This window comes from Melanotaenia boesemani, chromosome 5, assembly GCF_017639745.1.
Source record: "Melanotaenia boesemani isolate fMelBoe1 chromosome 5, fMelBoe1.pri, whole genome shotgun sequence".
In the NCBI taxonomy this organism is placed as follows: Eukaryota; Metazoa; Chordata; class Actinopteri; order Atheriniformes; family Melanotaeniidae; genus Melanotaenia; species Melanotaenia boesemani.
In genome coordinates this window covers 31,456,951-31,476,014 of record NC_055686.1, presented here as the reverse complement: position 1 = coordinate 31,476,014, position 19,064 = coordinate 31,456,951, and the positions used below count along the sequence as shown (strand labels likewise).

General features: G+C 40.3%; 1 protein-coding gene and 2 long non-coding RNA genes across 4 annotated transcripts; all 3 read right to left on the bottom strand.

Annotated features, from left to right (window-relative positions):
* Nucleotides 1–1,508: 1,508 nt before the first annotated feature.
* Nucleotides 1,509–2,185, bottom strand: LOC121639922. Its single transcript, XR_006010267.1, has 2 exons — nt 2,094–2,185; nt 1,509–1,998 (listed from the first exon to the last, which is right to left on the bottom strand). It is a non-coding gene; the product is annotated as an uncharacterized LOC121639922 (long non-coding RNA).
* A 299-nt stretch (nt 2,186–2,484) lies between these two features.
* LOC121639924 lies at nt 2,485–4,015 on the bottom strand. 2 transcript variants are annotated; one of them, XR_006010269.1, is made up of 3 exons: nt 3,689–4,015; nt 3,473–3,571; nt 2,485–2,679 (listed from the first exon to the last, which is right to left on the bottom strand). It is a non-coding gene; the product is annotated as an uncharacterized LOC121639924 (long non-coding RNA). The 2 variants fall into 2 exon arrangements; XR_006010270.1 differs by having other exon boundaries at nt 3,764–4,015.
* Nucleotides 4,016–7,343: 3,328 nt separating this feature from the next.
* On the bottom strand, nt 7,344–17,609 carry LOC121639316. The gene is made up of 6 exons (XM_041984477.1): nt 16,420–17,609; nt 15,301–15,339; nt 14,420–14,458; nt 9,949–12,856; nt 7,589–8,244; nt 7,344–7,352 (listed from the first exon to the last, which is right to left on the bottom strand). Exons 4-6 carry the CDS (start codon nt 11,000–11,002, stop codon nt 7,344–7,346), a joined length of 1,719 nt encoding a protein of 572 aa, XP_041840411.1. The 5' UTR covers nt 11,003–12,856; nt 14,420–14,458; nt 15,301–15,339; nt 16,420–17,609.
* Between the last annotated feature and the right edge of the window lie 1,455 nt (nt 17,610–19,064).

Genomic DNA, 19,064 nt, shown 5'->3' with positions numbered 1-19,064 from the left:
TTTGATAACATTTCAGATTGAATAAATATAACACATCAAAGTAATATCACTATTAGAAAAAAAATAGCCATTTTAACAAAGAAAGCAGAACATCTGCAATTACAGCACAGATTTTAAACATTTTCTCCAAGAAAATGTGGCAATATCCAAAGCAAATATAATTTATATTAACATTATGACTGAAACATTCACAAGTACAATACAGTTTAACAGATATATTAAAAAATGTAAATAAAATAGTAGGAGAATCTAACTAAACAAAACAAACAAACAAAAAAAAAGGAGAATTCTCCACCCTAAAGAAAGCACTGGCTTTGTTTGATAAACGTAATCATATTAAATGCCAGCAATTATATGGAATAAAACATTGGAAAATCAAAAAGCTATTAATAGCACACACTCAAACAAACATGACCCTTTGTTGGGCATTAATAGTAATAAAAAAAATCACAGTTTAAATGGATATGTGGAGCCACATCCCATCAGACTTTTCTTTTGTGCTTCGATGTGGGTACACACAGTCTTTCATAGACCCAGCCCCACTGCAGATAATGATATTATTAGTGAAATCTATGAACACATAACCTGAGTTACCCCAGGTTGAACGTAAAACTACAAGACGACTCACATCTCTGGATGTGGCCTGTGTGACCTCCTCAGTAGTTGTGGGCATTTCAGAACTACTTTGAACACCCTGAGGATCATTGTCAATATATTTGGTCACATTATATTCTTTATATGATGTTTGTCTCTAACTGGGGTCTATATTAGTCCAGGTTAAGTGTATATATGTGTTTTCTACCTACATACCAGCAGATACCCCACACTTGAGCAGGACTCACACAAACATGTTCCAGGCTTTGCTAGCTTGGCCGTCTCTTCAGCTTCAACACTGTGATGCTGTGGTGGTTAACTGAATTGTGGACCTGCTGTTAGCTGCATTTGCAGTCTTTATGGTGGAAAATGCCAAATTTTGAAATGGCATTGCAATGTCCTATTTCATTTAGGCAATTTATTATTGTTAAGGCCTAAATATTAGGCACAGACAGCATCCAAAGATTAACATATGTATGTGTGAGTCCTGCTGGATGCTTTCTACAAATAATCAGTATAATTACTGTACTGTAATAATCATTTGTAATGATAATTATAAACATATCTATTATTCTTATAATATACAATAATAGCAACTGACACAAAATACTGTAAATATGTATATACACATACACATACAGACACATATATATGTAAATATATACATCTTATATATTCCATATGAATATACGGAATATGGACAATTGTTCACACCCCAACACACTCTGAAGATAAACAGAGTGTCTTCGGGTGGGTGGGCAGTCAAAGGAACCAAAGAGGAAGCTAACAGAAAAGGGAAAGCTAAAACCTTTACAACATTATAATTTCCTTTCAGGGGATTAATTGGTTTTTAATTTAATTGAATTCACTTGGCAAATATTAACTTTTAATTTATGTTATAAATATGCTTAATTAAATAATTATTTTATTATAATTGGCAGTTATTGTGATTCTTTCATTACTATTATTACTGCAAAACTAATTCTTTAACTATAAATAATATGGAACTATACTATAAAATATAATCTTTACAAAGATGGATGGTGTGAGCTGAGTTCAGTTTTGTTTTGGTGGTGGTCCAGTGTGGTGGTGCAGACTAGACAGTCTGAGAACATGTTGTCACAGTGGAGATGTACGGTGTGATCACCATGTGATGGTTTCCTTTTCCAGAGGCTGATCATCTGCTGCCTCCATGGACCAGTTCAGTCTCTGCTGCACACAGGAAGGTTGAGTCTTACTGAGAAGGCCTTTTGCTACACAGATGAGAGGAAGTTAGTCCAGAAACGTTGACTGGTCCTCAGCAACGTTTCCCTGCAGCAACATGGCTGGTCTCTGACTCAAGAGTCAGCACAGGTTACTCTTTTTAAGAGCTGGTGTCATGCAGGCATGAACATGGAACTGGTCCTGAGGAAAAGAAATGGATAAACACATTTTGGTATTAACTCAATTCATCTAAGACCACCAGCTGAAAGCCTGCATAGCACATGATAAATATATACCTTAAATGTGCTGCAGGTCCAGTCTTCTCCTGGCCAGTGCAGTTTCACACCCAGATGCTTTGGGAGTTTTGATGACAGTATTGATGATCAGGGTCGATGGTGGACTCACAGCAGAGGACGAGCTGATAAACACAAAGCAAATGGTCTTAGACGCTGTAATCAACAACATGGATGAATATATATTAATTACAATAATAATGAATAATTTCATTACCTTTTCTTCTACTGTGAGGAACCCAGGTCACTGGCAGGAGGAGGAGGAGTCTCTTAGTTCCGTAAAGTCTTGCTTCCTCTGTTGTTGTTGTGCAGCATGGCAGCATGATGTCAATGATCTTTCTCAGGCCCAGTCAGGTGGTCAGGTGAAGCTTCACAGGTGACATTTCCTCACCTACTTGAAGAAAGACTGGGATGGCAGCATGTAGAAGACTTCTCTGTGTGGTCCAGCAGTGGTGTCTCTTGTTTGCACCAATAGTTCATGAAGATGATGTAGAAGTGTGATGGTGTAGATCTTCTGCAGATGGTTGTGCTGGATGAAGTTGTCACAGAGGACACAGGAGAACATGTCTCCTGTCTGGAGTACACACGTCTAAAAAAGAAACTTCTAAACAAAAACATCTTTTCTGCCGGTAAAAACATCCTCGTGTCAAAGGTTTGCCCATTCAGCTCTAAGTACACACAAATAGTGCAGTGAAACTGTGAATAGCTGAATAAATCAGTGATGGTTCCTTTGACTGCCCACCCCACCCCCAACCCACCATGCCCTGCACCCTGTGGGTATCAGCTGGTATATCAATACACCAGAAAGCTCATGCTTTCTGGTGTGTTGATGTAGTTATTTTGAACAGCTTTAGTCCAGCTGCTGGATGTATACAAACCAGCAGCTGTACTGCATGGTAAGCCTTCTGGATGCTGCAAACAGTTGCTGGTATATGAAAAACCAGCAACTGTGCTGCAGTTGCTGCAGTACAGCTGCGTACCATGAGGTGCAGCGGCTGGTTTGTACAAAACCAGCCGCTGCACTGCATGGGAATTCTTCTGCATCCAGAAGGCTTACCATGTTTGGCCTGTGCATTTACCAACCCAAACCCAACCCACCCAGGTAAATGCACAGGCCAAAAATCTATTTCCATAATTATTTTCTACCATTAATTCTCTATCCATAAAGGTTCTGTACCATTAATTCTCTATCCATCAAAATTCTGTACCATTATTTCTGTTTCCATAAATATTCTGTACTATTATTTCTGTTTCCATAATTTCTCTGTACCATGATTTCTCTGTATTCATGATTTATTAAATTTTTGCACACTTTTCACTGATCTGTACACCAAAATACAAAGTAAAGTGTTTTTCAAATGAACGTCGTCTTTAAAACTCACCAGACATGTTCATGGTTCACTGGTGGAAACGATGCAGAACACCGGGTTATGGTAGCTCCAGTACGTCCTCATGACACCAGAATGGAGAATCTGCTGTGGCTGGGAAATGAAAACCAGATCGAGGAGTGTGTTCTTGTCTGTGGTGGCAGATGTGATCAGCTGTGTATAACCTTTAGACTGGAACAGCTCCAAAATGGGCTTGGGAGAAGTGGGTACCTGATTCTCATTGAAGTCGCCGCAAACAATTACAGGGTGACAGTCCATCGTCTCCAGTGCATCCAGAAGGCTTACCATGTTTTCCAGGAAGCGCCTCAAACTGTAGCTGGGGGGTCTGTACACCGCTGCGATCAGTGCCTGGACTGGAGCCTCAACCTTCAGAACTACAAACTCAAGATCAGTCACATTATGCAAATACTGTTTCTCATGCACCTGAATGTGGTTTCGCACATAAACAGCAACTCCACCGCCACATCTGCTGGCCATCTGAGGAAGGTTTGTGTACGACACGTGTCTGTTACGCTTGTACAAGGTGAATCCATCCAGCTGAAGAGTGTCTGCAACAAAGGAGCCCTGCAGGTGAGATTCGGTTAGACACAGTACATCGGCCAGACACAGTTCATGATGTCTCTTGATGTCATCGATGTGAGATGGCAGTCCCTCTGTGTTGTGATGGACGACGGTCAGAGTGTCAGGCCTGCTTACGGTTTCTCTCAGAGGAAGAAGAGGCATCATGTCATCCACACTGGCTTGTCTCATGGTCTGGATGGCTGCAGTAACTTCAGGGTTGGCGTAGATTTTCTTCTCATCCAAGTCCAACAGATAGAGTCCGCTGAGAGAAGTCACCCTGCTTAGAGCCACATAAGCCATGCCTGCTTCAAAGATCTTCTTCAAGGAAACTACAGCTGCATGTGTCGTTAAGCCTTGAGTTTTATGCACGGTACAAGAAAAGGCCAGCTTTACGGGGAACTGTCTACGTACCACTCCTTTCTGTTTCACAGTATCCTCTGCTCTCTCCACGTAAACCAGATCGTCAGATCCTGCAGGTCCACTACGTCTTCCAGCTGTTTGACTGTCCATTCTCAGCCCAAGCTTTGTGATGCGTTGATTCGTCTCAGAAGTAATCACCTTCATCAGAGTACCAAAGGCACCATTCACCAATCCTTTCTGTATGTCAATGTTTCTGGTGAGCATGACACGAGCTCCTTCCGCAAGTTTCAAGGTGTCAGGTAAATCATTGCGTCCTCCTTTGCTGGGTTTGTCTTGCCGTGTCATTCTTTGTGATCGAGAATCTTTCTGGAAGTCGTCTGCATCAATAGTGATGATGTCAGAAAATAACCGAGACAGCGTTGCTGAGTTGTGATCTTCAACCAACTTATTTGTGGGGAAAATGTGCAGAACATCGGTGGAACAAAGTTCTGGTTTAGTGATGGCTTGTGTCAGCAATTCTCTGTCAGACTCAGACAGTTCCTCATCTTTCTCCTTCACTCGAATCCTGTTCAGCATTTCTGCAAAGGCAACATCATCTTTCTGACGCATGATCTCAGTCAGGGTGATCATCTGAAAATGTTCCTGCCATAGGTCAATCTCAGATGGGTCGTGCACACAGAGAGGTTTAGACTGTCGTACTGGTGGCAGCTGATAAAAATCTCCAACAGCTAGGACTGACATTCCTCCAAAAGGTCTGTTATTACCCTTGATCTGTTTCAGTCTGGCATCCACATAAGCAAAAAGCTGCTTGGAAACCATAGAAATCTCATCAATGATAATGATCTCAGCATTGTACAGTTCAGCTCTGACTTCATCCAGTTTATTGCCAAGTCCTTGAATGGGAGGTTTTAAACTGCGAGGCAAGCGAAGGAGAGAATGCAACGTTGTTCCACCAATCCCGAAAGCTGCAGTTCCCGTAAATGCAGTGAGAAAAACAGTAGGGCTCGATATGTCGGCTTCCTCTGCATGTCTCGGCAGTCTGCTCAGTATCTTTGATGCTTCTGAGTGAATGCATTTAATCAGATGTGACTTTCCTGTTCCTGCACCACCGTTTACATAGAAGAAAAATGGCTCTTGATTGACAGAACAGACACGTTTCATGCACCAGTCTCTGATTGCGTAGAACACACAGGCCTGCTTCTGGTTCAGGTTCTGATACATTTGTCTGAGAACAGTTGGATCAATGGCAGGGGCTTGTCTGATTGCACTGAGTTCTGTTGCAGCATCAGACTGAGGACAAAGGTCAGGAACATTTTCCTGCTCATTTTCATTGATTAGCTCTCTTACCAGCAGGTCTTCATCACAATCCAACCTCACAACTTCAGATTCTGGAGCGAGATTACACCATTCATCGATCACAACGTTTCTGTTCTCCCCAAACTCCTCCAGTGCTTCTTCAATGGCCTCACTGTGTTTCTCGTACTTGTCTCTGTTGTGTTTGACAATGTTCTTCACATAGACAGAATGGTTTGATCCGGGTAGCACCACCCATCCAGAAGAGTAGAAAGACTGATATGTAGGAAAGTTTCTTTTTAATTCCTGCTCTGATCTGTGAGGAAGGTACAGTCTCAGTAATCTCTCATGAAATTCTTCAGGATGCTTTTCCTTTGAACAGTGGTAATATCTGATGATAGCTGGTTTATCATTTTTACGCTGTTGAACATATCCTAGTCCATTGAGCAGTGGAAAGACATCGTCCTTTTTAGCATTTTCACTCTTGACAAATCTGCAGTTAGCAGCAAAATCAGCCAAGCACATCTCCTCATACTCTGGTCTCTCTGGTCTGGCTTTGTACTTGTCATTCAAACTTGTCATCCAGACGTCACAAGATTCTGGTGGAATTTCCTCCAAGAATGCTATGGAACGACTCATTTTACAGCAGTTTTCTTCTGTGGGAACAAAAATTGTGCTTCGTGAAGACTTTTTCATTTTTATTCCACATGCACGAGTCACACACTCCTGAGCACTGACTTCTCTTTTCTTTGAGTAAGCTTGCATGACGGCTCGCATCTCATCACACTCATTGACATGATCTCTGTCTGCGTTCTGTAACATATCTGTCAAGTAGTTTGAAAGATTTGTCTCCTGTTTTGTAATATATTTACAGAGATACTCCACACAGGAATAAGCATTGACAATATATGAAACGTCAATGTTAGCATCCCAAGCTTTCAGCAGATGTGGGTTGTAACCATTAATCCAGCAGTCTTTGGGATCACGTTTCAGGTGGACGGCAATCTTTTTGTTCATCAAATGAAGACATCCTTCATATTCTTGCAGCGTCAGGTTGCAACGAACCAGGATCTGTTGTAAAGTCAAGGAAGCAATTTCAGGTTCATTAAGCAGGTCCATGAGAGGCTTCAGTTTCTCTTTGGCAGCGTTAATGTCTCCTTCTTCATCAGGTCTCACAATCATGGTTTTTCTGCAGGGCGGCTTTGGAAAACCAAACCGACAACCAGAGTTTACACTCTTGAAACAGGTTCTTGTGTGGTTCCTACTGTGTTTCTGGAGCTCACTCACTTTCCTGTACAGTTCAGGTTGTGTGTCTGGGTCAGGCAGCTGGGCTGAGATGTATTTATCAATGAAATCACAGATAGTTTGATCATCATTCACATCAAGTTCTACAGCATCCTTTACCCAGACGAGACCATGTATGTGTGGACTTCCTCTGTGTTGGAACTCTAGTCTGTAGAAAAAATCGATAATTTCTCCCAGAGGTTGTGAAGGAGAGAGAAGCAGGTCTCTGAACAGTGCTTCAATGCGCTTATCAAACATACGCATGGATGTGACAGGGTTGGATCTGAGAATTTCACTTTTTTCTGACCAGTTTAGAGCTTCAAAATCTACGTGTTCACCTTGCTGTCTCTTTATAGCTGTTATCACTTCAGGCCATCTGAATTCAGCAGCAGAAAAAGTCAGAAAGAACGTAGGAGTTCCCAACTGTCTGATCATGGCAAAAAGGTCTTTGGAGGTTCTTTCCCAGTATGCAGGAGTTCCTCTTAGTGGGATCATGAATCTGACTGCATCTTTATTTCTCACCAGCTTCTGAACTTCTGTTCTGTCCTGTAACATGGCTGAGTTTATTTCTCTTCCATCTCTGGTTTTTGTTTTTCCTTTTCTTAACTGTACCATCATGCTGGAATTGGCCAAGTGAATTTCAGTGACAAATTGTGCAAAGAACAGATAATTAGGATCTCTAGCAAACCGCTCATCAATGTGGAAAAGTCTGGACTTGAAATATCCACTAGGTGTGACATATGTTTCTCGAGCTTCATCTATGGTGTTCTGACCCGTAGGAAATTGGCAGGGAAACGCTATGGCTTCGAGTTTTGGTGTTTTGAAAAAGCTGACTGGATCATTTCTTTCTGCTGGAGCAACACAGTAGATGCTATCGGTGTAACCGAGAATCTCATCTGATATGTCAACAGGCTGAAGACACGATTCTATAGCAAAACCTCCATTTGGCAGCTCATCTGGTTCTGCATCATCTCTGTGTTCCGCTTCAGTGTCACTCTGCATGTCCTGATCACTTTGAGGCTCATTTTCTGCATCACACAGTGCATCTTTCTCAATCATGTCAATCTCCAGCAAATCAGCTTCATCATAGTCATCCTCTCCCATGCTTACATCATCATCATCATCATCGTCTGCATCAGGAAGTGTTGGATCACAGAGTTCAGCTTCGTCTCGGATAGTAATATCCTGATACTGGGGATGGACCTGCTTCAGCTTGAGAAGTGCTTGAACAAGTTTGGACCAGGTGACAGACTGAAAGAGCTGGTGGCCTTTATAAGACAGACGTCTTTTCAGTTTTACTCGTAAAACTTGAGACTCAGAACGTAGTCTAGGTAGCATGTTAATTGTCTCATTAACTTCTGATGGAACACACACCACATTTCCACGTATGAGTCTTTGTCTGCCTTTAGGAAGAGGAATGATCTTGGCAAACGGTATGCACTTTGCTATCAGATGTCTCTCCAAGATGTTTAGATCACACAGTTCAGGTGGAATCTTACGGAGTTGAAGGTTATTTGCTGCAGAAAGTCTTGGCATGTTTCCTTTTTTAAGATGTTCATGGCATGTGTGACAAACCCACTCTTTCTTTCTCTCATTGGGCACAGAGCACTGCTCATTTATACAGGATTCATCACAAACATGTACATACTTTCCTGTCAGGCATTGTGCAACTACTTCTGGATTTTTCTTATAATTTGATCTTTTGCAAACTTTGACTTGGTTGGGAAAAGATGCTTTTTCACATGAAGAACAAACAAAGGTGGGACCTGCTTTTATGTTTGATCTGAAAACAGATATTGCTTCATTGATCAAACTGTTCTCTGGCTCACTCTGGTTCTGCTCTACGATCTGATTTATTCTGGTCTCTGGTTCAGTTTCTACATTGTGAGTTTGTCTGTTCATTCGTCTGTATTTTCTTTTTACATTCATAGCACATCTGATCTTATGCATCACTCTAAAAGAATGATTGTTATTGTATCTGTCTCTCATCAGTTGTTTCATCACTTGTTTGTGTCTGAGTCTGAATAATCTGTCATTTTCATAACGTTGGGTAATATAGGTTTTCTGACTGTCTCGAAATTCGTTACTTTGTCTGTAACGACTTCTGATATATGTTTTTTGTTTGTGTTGAAACACCTCATTTAGTCTGTAAGAATTTCTGATAAATGATCTTTGTTTCTCTCTAAATTCAGGATTATGTTTATATTGATTTCTAATGTACTGAGTTTTCTTCTGTCTAATGTTAGTGTTTTGATATCTCTTGGTAGAATAACATTTTTTCTTAGCTCTATACAGTTCATTAGAAAAATATAGTTGCCTCTCTTTCTGATTTTTATCAACTTTTTGTTGTCTCAGTTTTTCTGTAATTAATAGTCTCCTTTTCATTTTTCTTCTTTTGTGTTTAGAAAATTTTGACAATTTACAGGAAATTTGTAACAGTGCAGCATCAGAACAATCTTTACCAGGTCTGTTTATGATTTTGGAAGAAACATTTGTTTCACAATGAATGGTAGCACTAGCTGAAAATGAAGTAATGTCACTCTGTTCTGGTTCAACACACATAACAGGAGATTGTGTCACAGGTTCACTGGATCTATTCGCTACATCAGTAGAAATCTCAGTGATGGGGATCAATACTTGAGCTGTCACGGTTGATTCTTTTGAAAGACAGTCCTGTGTTGGAAAAGATCCCACCTCAGTGTCAGGTTGTTCAACAGCTTTAATGTGAGTGTTTGTATAAATGTTCTCAGACTGATCAATGGCTGTACATGTGTCTGATTCATCCACAGTTTCATGCACCAAAGTTGGTGTATCAACAGGTGTTGGTCTGCTTTCTCTGTCTGGTTCAGCATTTTCCAGGCTGGATGAGTTTTCCATGTAAAACGACAGGGGCTTGAGCTCATATTCACGATGTAATGGCATGTGAAATCTATTATAGATTAATTTGATCCGGTTGATCAGGTCAGTCAGACGTGTAAATATCAGCATTATAGCGCTCCCAATGTTGTAAATTCCTGGTGGTACTGGCAGTCCATGTTTGGTTCTTCGATGTGGGTCAAAAAAGCCGAAACGACCATCAGTAGTTCGAAAAACTGCAATCGATAACCCGCCCATGATGAGCACTGCATACTGTATATCTGAAGACAAACGGCTCAGTCCGGTCTCAAGACTCTGAAGACCACATACACCTCCAAAGTTCCCATAATAAGATGGCTGAGTCAGGTCTACGTGGTATTTAGTCTTTCGTGCTTTTACTTGTTCAGGTAATTCATCTGTAGCAAGATAGGCATTACCAGGAAACCTCTGTATGATCTGTCGGTACAGTCCATCACCTTTATCCAAAACACGTTGAAGATCTGCTCTGGTAACGTTTTCATCCTCATGGAGAAACGACAGAAACATCAAACTGTTTGCTACACATTGTTTGTTTCTAGATTTAACTCCATATCTGACTGAATCCTGACTCCTTGGAGCACACACTCGTGTCACAGATGGTTGAGGTTCCACGTTTACTCTGCGTTCATGAGATGGTCCAGCTGCATCAAGTCCTCTCTTCAGAACGTCAGCATAAGATACCCGTGGTACACTCTGGTTTACCTGGTGTTTAGAAGCATCATGCTGGGGAGTATTCATGACAGTTTTACCATCAGAAGCTGGTGGTGAAGTGGAGGAACTGGTCTGATGTCTGCTGTTTATTTGCTGAGCACTAGAAGACTCTACAACAGGCGTATTATTTCTGGGATTTCCTCTCTTTACCATGTCAGCATAAGAAATCTGTGGCTGTGTCTGATTTATCTGCTGTGTAGCTGAGACGTGTGATACACTGGGAGCATTGCTTTGTGATCCGTTCATACCTGTATTTCCATCAGAAACCAGAACTGCAGGTGGAGATCTCTCAGTGGATGGCACAGACACGTTTACCTGGTTGGTGCTCTGAGAAGTGATACCTGCTTGTTCACCTTTTCCTTCTTTCTGCTCCTTCCATCTGCGTTTCTGAGCTTGAGACTTCTGGTTACGTCTTGGCATTGTTGTTCTTCAAATCCACAAATTTAAGACAAGTAAATATTCAGGTTTTATTTTCAAACGCTTGTGCTACTTGCAATATACTGAAAGGTTTCTCTCAGTATTTATTCAAAAATTATACCAGTAAATATAATGTTTAGGCTTCACAGTCGGCTAGTATTTTATCAGTTGACCCAAAACTATTAAAACAGTTGTGTTATAAAGTTTATGGGTGTGAATAATCAACTAGGTTTTCACTTGAAAATAATCTGATATGCACCAACTCTTAAAGGGAAATGTAATCACTGCAAGAACACCCCAAAATATTTACTGTTCAAACTGTAAATTAACCAAGTTCTTTGTCCTTAAATCTTAAAAAATTATTCTGAATTAGATGAATAAGCTAGAATCTGTTAAACTAAACCGGTAACTTTTACTAGGAGAGGTTTTACAAAGAATTAATACCCAGAAATATATAGAGATCAGTTACGTCAGATGTTACACCAGATTACTTCTTTGGTTTTATGCTACTCTTAGTTTTGCCAATAGATAGAACTGTATGAATTTAATAATGTTTTAGATATGACACTAAGCTCTAGTCAGATCTGTGACTGTTTTATATCGACTTTTATGACGCAAATCTGGAACGCAGCACCAGCAGTGACAGTGGCGGGACGAAGATGGCTTCTGGTCTCTGGCTTCCTCTCCTCGTCAGTTCAGCTCAGGACAGACAGCAGACTGCTTCTCCAATGCTGGATGTGGTCTTTTATAGCAAGACGTTAACAAACCTGCAGTGAGTTCAGTGGCAGCTGCACAGGAGCTGATTCTCTGGAAATAAACACACTCCAGGAACGTCTAGTGGTTATCTTTTACTTTTATTTATATATTTTAACACAAATAAACTTTAACTGTGTGCAGCACAAATACTTACAGCTCACAAACCTTCAGTTAGTCCAGAATGAGGATCAGCAACAAACTGAGATAAATGACAGTGCTCTGGATTTTACTATAATCCAATTAGGATTTTTGTAGATTTGTCTCAACAGTGAACTATAAATTACTGTATTAAGTGCTGTATTAAAGATGTGTTACTTGGAGATCAATAAGTACAGCTGATCTCTATCAAATGAACAAAATGATATAAAGTATGGAATATCTCTGAAGTCAATCCAAATTTTCTGTGTATGTAGTAAATTTGTACAGAATATTATTTAAAATAATGTTCTTTTTCTTTGGTCCACTGAATGTTAAATGTTTGTCAGATCTGAATGTATATGATGTATAGCAATGCTTTCTAGTTAAATTAGTTGTTTCCAATTCTAAGTGCAAGGGTGCAGGATAGGACAGAACAGCGGAGAGATAGAGCGTGAGGGCGGAGATGCTCTCAGGATTAGAACAGATAGATCTCACCAGGAATTCTACACTGCTGAGAGTTTATATGCAAATATCAGAAAGTCCAAAAATAGAGTCCAATAAGACAGAAGATAAGATATCAAGTTTCTTGTAATCAATCTCCAAACAATCAATTCTTGTAAAAAGGTTCAAAAACAGGTTTCATGTGTGGTGGGCCTTGTTGCCCTAGACAGATCAGGGATAGATGGGATACAAGACAGAGGGTGGGCCTTGTTGCCCTAGATAGAGCAGGGATAGATGGGATACAAGACAGAGGGTGGGCCTTGTTGCCCTAGATAGAGCAGGGATAGATGGGATACAAGATAGAGGGTGGGCCTTGTTGCCCTAGATAGAGCAGGGATAGATGGGATACAAGATAGAGTCCAATAATTAGATAGATATGCACTAGAGTGACAGGAAAGATAGAGCGTCCAATAATGATAGAGGTAGATGGGGAGGGGAAGAGAGGTGGAGGACACAGGACACCTGAAAGACACAGAAAACATTGATTAGACATTGTTTAACTCAACTCAATGAAACACAATCTAATCTGGAGACGCTTTAACTATCTTAAATATAAAACAAAGTCTCCTTATTAAAAAAATCACTAATTTTCCTGTAAAACTGTTTGCAGTAAGATCAGAATGGGTAGTTTTTTAAAGGCAGCTTTGGTTCACTAGCATCAGGATTCTAACAAACATCTTTATATAAATGTTCTGAAAGTTGTTTTGCACTTTTTTCTGTATATATTATCTGGCAAAATCATATTTCTCATTATTTGTTTCAGTTTCAGAAAGGCCACATGAAACTAACTCCATGTGTAGGTTTATTAAGCTGTGGGTTTAGTAACAGGTCTGTAATGACTGAAGGCTGCAGATGATCAATCATCCACATTACACATAAAATATAAAATTACATCCAAGATCTTCAAATGAAGAGAAAGCTGAAAGAAAAACCAAGTTTAATAAATCTCTGTGCAGCACTACTTCCAGCGGTTTGTGTGAAAATAAGTGGCATCATGAAACGTAGAACCCACTCAGACCCTCTGACTTGTTCTACATCAGGGCTGCTGGTTCAGGCCTACGAAGGCTGCAGTCCTGCAGGTTTTCAGTGTTTCCTGCTCCAACACACCAGACTACTGACATGGATCCAACACAACAACTCAGTCAGGTGTGTTGGAGCAGGGAGACTTTAAAACCTGCAGGACTGCTGCCCTCATAGGACCAAACTGTGTAGTCCTGGTCTACATGAACCAGATCAGTCCAGAACCAAACACAGGTGATCACTGCAGATTCTAGTCTAGGTAGATCTGAACTTTCTCTGATGTCATGCAGACCAGGAAACAAGTTCACCACACAGCAACTGCAGTTTCTAGACCAGAACAATCCAGCTGTTCTGGTCCAGTCCCACCTCTGGCTGACAGGACTCACCTGCTCTCTCCTGATCCAACAGCTGATTAACTCAGATGGAGACTTCATGTTTACATGTTACTGATGACAGAGCTTAAACTGACCATCACACATCATGAATGAGCAGAGAGAAAACATCAGAACTGCAGGTGTTCTGTAACATGATGATCCATGTTTCAGCTCCTGGATGTGGTCTGAGAGGAAGAGTCAGCAGCTGCTTATTGGTCTGATTCATTTATTAAATGTAGGAACCAGGATGAAGCTGGAACACACGGATCATAATAAAGTGTCATAATTACATGAACACATGCTGCTTTCTGGCTGTGGTCATTAAATCCATTAAACGGGACCTAACAGGAAGTTCCAACTGGAAACTGTCGGCTTTATACTGGTGGACTCCGCCCACTGCTGCTGGACCAGGTCTGATCCATGTACATGTAGAACAGCTCGTCTCTCATGTCTGACTTCAGTTTAATGTTTCTAGATGTGTTTTTATTAACACGTATGTAGGAACTCACCTGGTCAGCAGGACTGATCAATAACAATATTTAACTTAAGCAGAATGAAAAGGTTTAAATGTGAAACCCTCATACATTCAGTCATGTGATGGACTCAACCTCCATCTACTATAAACACTTACCAGACACGCAGGAATCCTGAAACCCGTTCTCTCGGGAGTCTGATAAGAGAAACAGAGAAGTTAGTTCACTGCCAGAAACCATCAAAAGATCATCTGATCTCACAGCTGACTGCTTCTGCTCTGGTCTCAACAGGATGAGCTTTGATCCAGACTTTTCTGGACTTTAACTTGCTGGTAGAAGATCAATTCAGAGGCTGGAAGCTTCATGATCAAAGATAAAAATATCATGTCCTCTTTCTACAAGGTGACATCAGTCCTGCTGCTGATCTATACAGAAGTGATCAGAGGTCAGAACGAAAGCAGAGCAGCAGCAGATCAGCTGTGAAACATCTTGAATGACGACGGATGTTCCAGTTCATGGATCCAGTCTGAGAGGACCAGGTCTGCTGGTCTGGATGTTAACCAGCTGCACGTCTCAGAGGCTCCAAGTGTTTATGGTCCAGATATAAAATAACAGCTGTAGATGTTCTACATCTTCTGAACTAAAAGCTTTCCAGGAACATGTCAGGATCCTCAGAGAAACATCTGTTTACATGTGAAACATGAACATCTGTGGTGGAAGCTGCTTGGTTCTCTATAAGCTGCTGGACTAATTATTAATGTTTATAGCTCATTCCTGTAGTTTAAGAAGAAACATGAATGTGACTGAACTGAACAGACATGAGCAGATGAACACGAGACTGTATGAGCTGATGGTGGCCGACATGTCTGTGTTCCTACAATCACTGAAAGATGATAAAACTGTCCAGCTCCACTACAGATGTTCAATCCTCCACTTTACAGGAACTCATCTAAACTTTACTGACTCTCCTCTGAGGCGTCTGATACGAGTTATGTAAGAATACAGGAACATTGCGTGTTTCATACATGATCATACGTACCGCAGCAGAAGCACAGGAAGCAGCCAACAATCTCTCAGCCTGAGAAAAGAGACGACAGGTTAGTTATCAGATCCATCTGTTCTGGTTAAAATCGGTAAACAGCTGTGGAGGTAAAACAGCTTTTCAACTACTAAGATAAACTGTATTTGCTGGTCTGTAGCTGCTGGTGTGTTTGTGTTTAAAACTTTAATACTGTGTACTGTTGGGGAAACAATGACTTAACTAAAAACCCATGACAATAATCAATAATCATATTTTTCTACAAACAGCAGAAAACTGAAGTTGCACTTAAATTAACCTGAATATTTTCTTTATTTTCCATCTTGATGTCTCGTCCCTGAGAACCATAACATCACGTTTGCTGGTAAATAAAACAGGATTCATCATCTTTAAATGAGGCCAAAGTGTCTTTAGGAGCCACTGAAGCAGAATGCAGCAGCATTACAGAGACATTATTTACTGGACATGATGAGGACAGTCGTGTCTGTAATCTTCTAGAAAAAACCTGTGATGCTTTCATTAGTGTCCAGTAAAGTCAGACATTTCTTCTGTGTGATTTTAAGTAAACAAAGCAGTGAAATGATCTACTGTAGAGCTCCATCCAGCTCCTTGAATCAGTGTTTATGGCTGAAAGAGTCTCAGAGGGAGACCTCATATCTGTTAAATCCAGCCAGCAGCAGAGAACTGGACCAGTCTGATCAGGTCTGAGTTCAGGAAGCACACAGTGTGTTAACATGTAGAAACCTGAGAAGAAGAAATGTTTAAATCTGCTGCTCTACCATCACCTGGACGGAGGAGGAAGATGTCTGTATGACCGCTAGTTAAATCTCATGTCAGAAATCTAAAGCAGCTTTTAAAACAAACACCTGATGTGATGATAAAGTAAAACTGAATCATTTATCTTCCTCTTCCACCTTCATCCAGGTATATTCTGCTTCACGTCTGATCTGTTCCTGTTCAGACTGACTGAACAAACATCCTGCTCTCCTCCTAAAACTGAACCTTCCTCAGTAAAAACCTGTAATCTGTGATTGTCACTGCTTGTTTTCAGCTTGCTGTGAAACAGAAATGTCAGTCAAAGCTCATCCAGGTGTCTCATTGTGGGTCTGTCTGTGTTACCTGACAGAGTTTCCTCCAGGTGAGGAGAGTCTGGCTTCAGCAGATCACCTGGACCAGCTCAGCTCAGAGAGTCAGAGGATAAATCTTCATGTTTAAGTTTAGAAGTGAATCTACAGTTTAGGCCTGAGTCAGTCTGGCTGATCACATGATGGTGGATTTGCTGAGTCATGTCTCACTTTGTAAAGTCAACACGTGTTAGTTACTCTGATTACTGGTTACTGGGTCTGGTTACTCTGAGCTGGTAGTGATGTCAGCATTACGTCTGTTTCTATTGGCTGAGATTTTATAGGGGTTCTTTCACAGCAAACCAAATACAGGCATTAAAATCCAGGATCAGGAATTTCTCCCAGAAGAAAGATGAATTCAGGAGAACATATGTGGATAAAAAAAGAGATTTTCTGTGTGAGATCATCTTCTGCTCTCTGGAGATGGTTGGCTTTATAAAATACCTGATCAGCTTCCAGCATCCTGACCACCACACACCCTGAGTTTTCCACATCTAGACTGGTTTGTAGTTTTACTTGTGATACCAGGATGTAAAAAATTATCTTAACATACAAAATGAACAGGCTGACTGATCAGAACATATTTTTCTCTGAAGACGTCATCCAGCTTTACTCCATGAAACTGAACACTTCTTCCATCACATTTAACTCCATTCAGGCCATCAGGACCTAGTGGATTTAACAGTCCTGGTAAAACAAAGTCCACTCTTTCATTTCTAAAGTTTAACATATCAGGACAGGATCAATGTGACTTGTTTTTCATCAGATTTAATGTTTCTGTTCATTAAATAACAGCATGGTTAGAGATGTGTATTTTTTTATCTGATGGTGTATTAACTTCATTTTCAGAGCTGGTGAGGACCAGATAATTTCTCATTATGTCCTGATAAATTACACCTGTGAACTGGAAGAGTCTGGACTGTCTGCTTTACATGACTGTAAAATCCTGCTAACATGACATGAACATGTTTAAAGCTGCGGTTTCTTCTGGTTGTTTTAGAGTCAGGAACCTCAGAAACACTAAATCTCTTCTGATGCTGGTTTTATAGCTGCAGCTACTACAATATGTATTAATAAATAGTTTACTGGTGATTATTAAGTCATTTCTCAGTCTGAATTTATTTTAATTTTTTCCTAAACCATGTGACAACAACCAGTGAAAACCACTGCTTTAAATCAGTTTGTACTTACCAAACAGTCGATAAACAGCAGAAGTTTAACTCGCTAGTCTGAGAAAAACAGAGAAACAGTTTATTATCTGAGCGGAGAGAAGTCAGTCTGCCAGAACTCCAGCACACACACACACACACACACACAATACTGATGATACCACATTTCCATTTTATTTTGTGGTAAAATCCTCAATGCAGCTAATTTCTAAAACACCAGATAATGAGCAGGTCCTCTCAGGACATTTTTAATGATACAGTCCAGTTCAGTTTAAATATAGTATCCAGTTCAAACTGTTCTGCTGTATGAAGAGTCCAGTTTAACTGTACCAGTTTCACTTAAACAAGTTCTTACAGAATAATAACCTGACCATAAATAATAATAATTTAAAAAAAAAGTCACTCAAGCAGTCATTTCATTTCTATGTAGAGTAGTATGTTAAAAGTCATGTGGACATAAAATCAGTGATAAATACAAGGAATTAATTTTCCACCAGGTCAATCTGATGTATGTCTCACCTTTATTCTGGTTTCAGTAAAAATCCTTATACCCGTCCATGGAACCAGAGAAAAAAAATCTAATCTCTCCTTTTGGTCCCTATCAGCTTAACAGTTAACTCAGCTACAACATTAAAAACTTTTAAGCTGTGCATATTAAACCTTTTAAGTGAGAATGACAGTTTTTTGACTGATTAGTCCATCCAGACAGGCTAGCATTAGCAGTTAGCTGTATATGAATCCCTCAGACAAAACACACCTAATTATCTACAGCTCAGGTTTAACAGACAGCTAGCAGTTAGCATAATGCTAATCGCTACCTTACTGTACAAGCCTAGTTACTATAAGTGGGATAATAACGGGTTTCGTTGCTTTCTCCCTTGCTGCCATTAGCCAGGTCATTTAACTTCGTCACTGTGGTTAAAGGATAAATAAATCTGGTGGCCCATTGGTTTGTTTGAATTCGTTTGAAGTTTAACAAAAGCTAAAGACATTTTTATGGTGTTAAAATTAGCCGTTAGCAGCCGTTAGCGTTAGCAACGCGAACGGTTAGCTAGCTTCAGACTGTTAAAATATACTTGTTCATATGGCTAATTTCGATTATTCTTTGGCTGATTTTGCATCGTTTACCATTCAAAAACAACCCTGGACATGTTAGAAGATGCTTAAACGTGTTTACAGTTCGTAAATGAATCATTTAACCGAGGGACAATAGATATTAATCTCCGCTAGCGTGACGAAGCAAAATGGATGTACTTCCGGTCCGTTTCGATTAATACAGTTAAAATAGTAATTAATTTCGGTCGTTCTTGGACTGATTTTACTTCGCTTACAGTTCATCAACATCTCAGGACATGTCTGGGGACGTTTACAGCTGTTTATAGTTCAAATATTAATAATTTAATCCAGAGACAAATGCCGTGTACTCACCGTCTGACGAAGCCAGCAAAAGAGGAAGAGAGAGCGTAGCGCG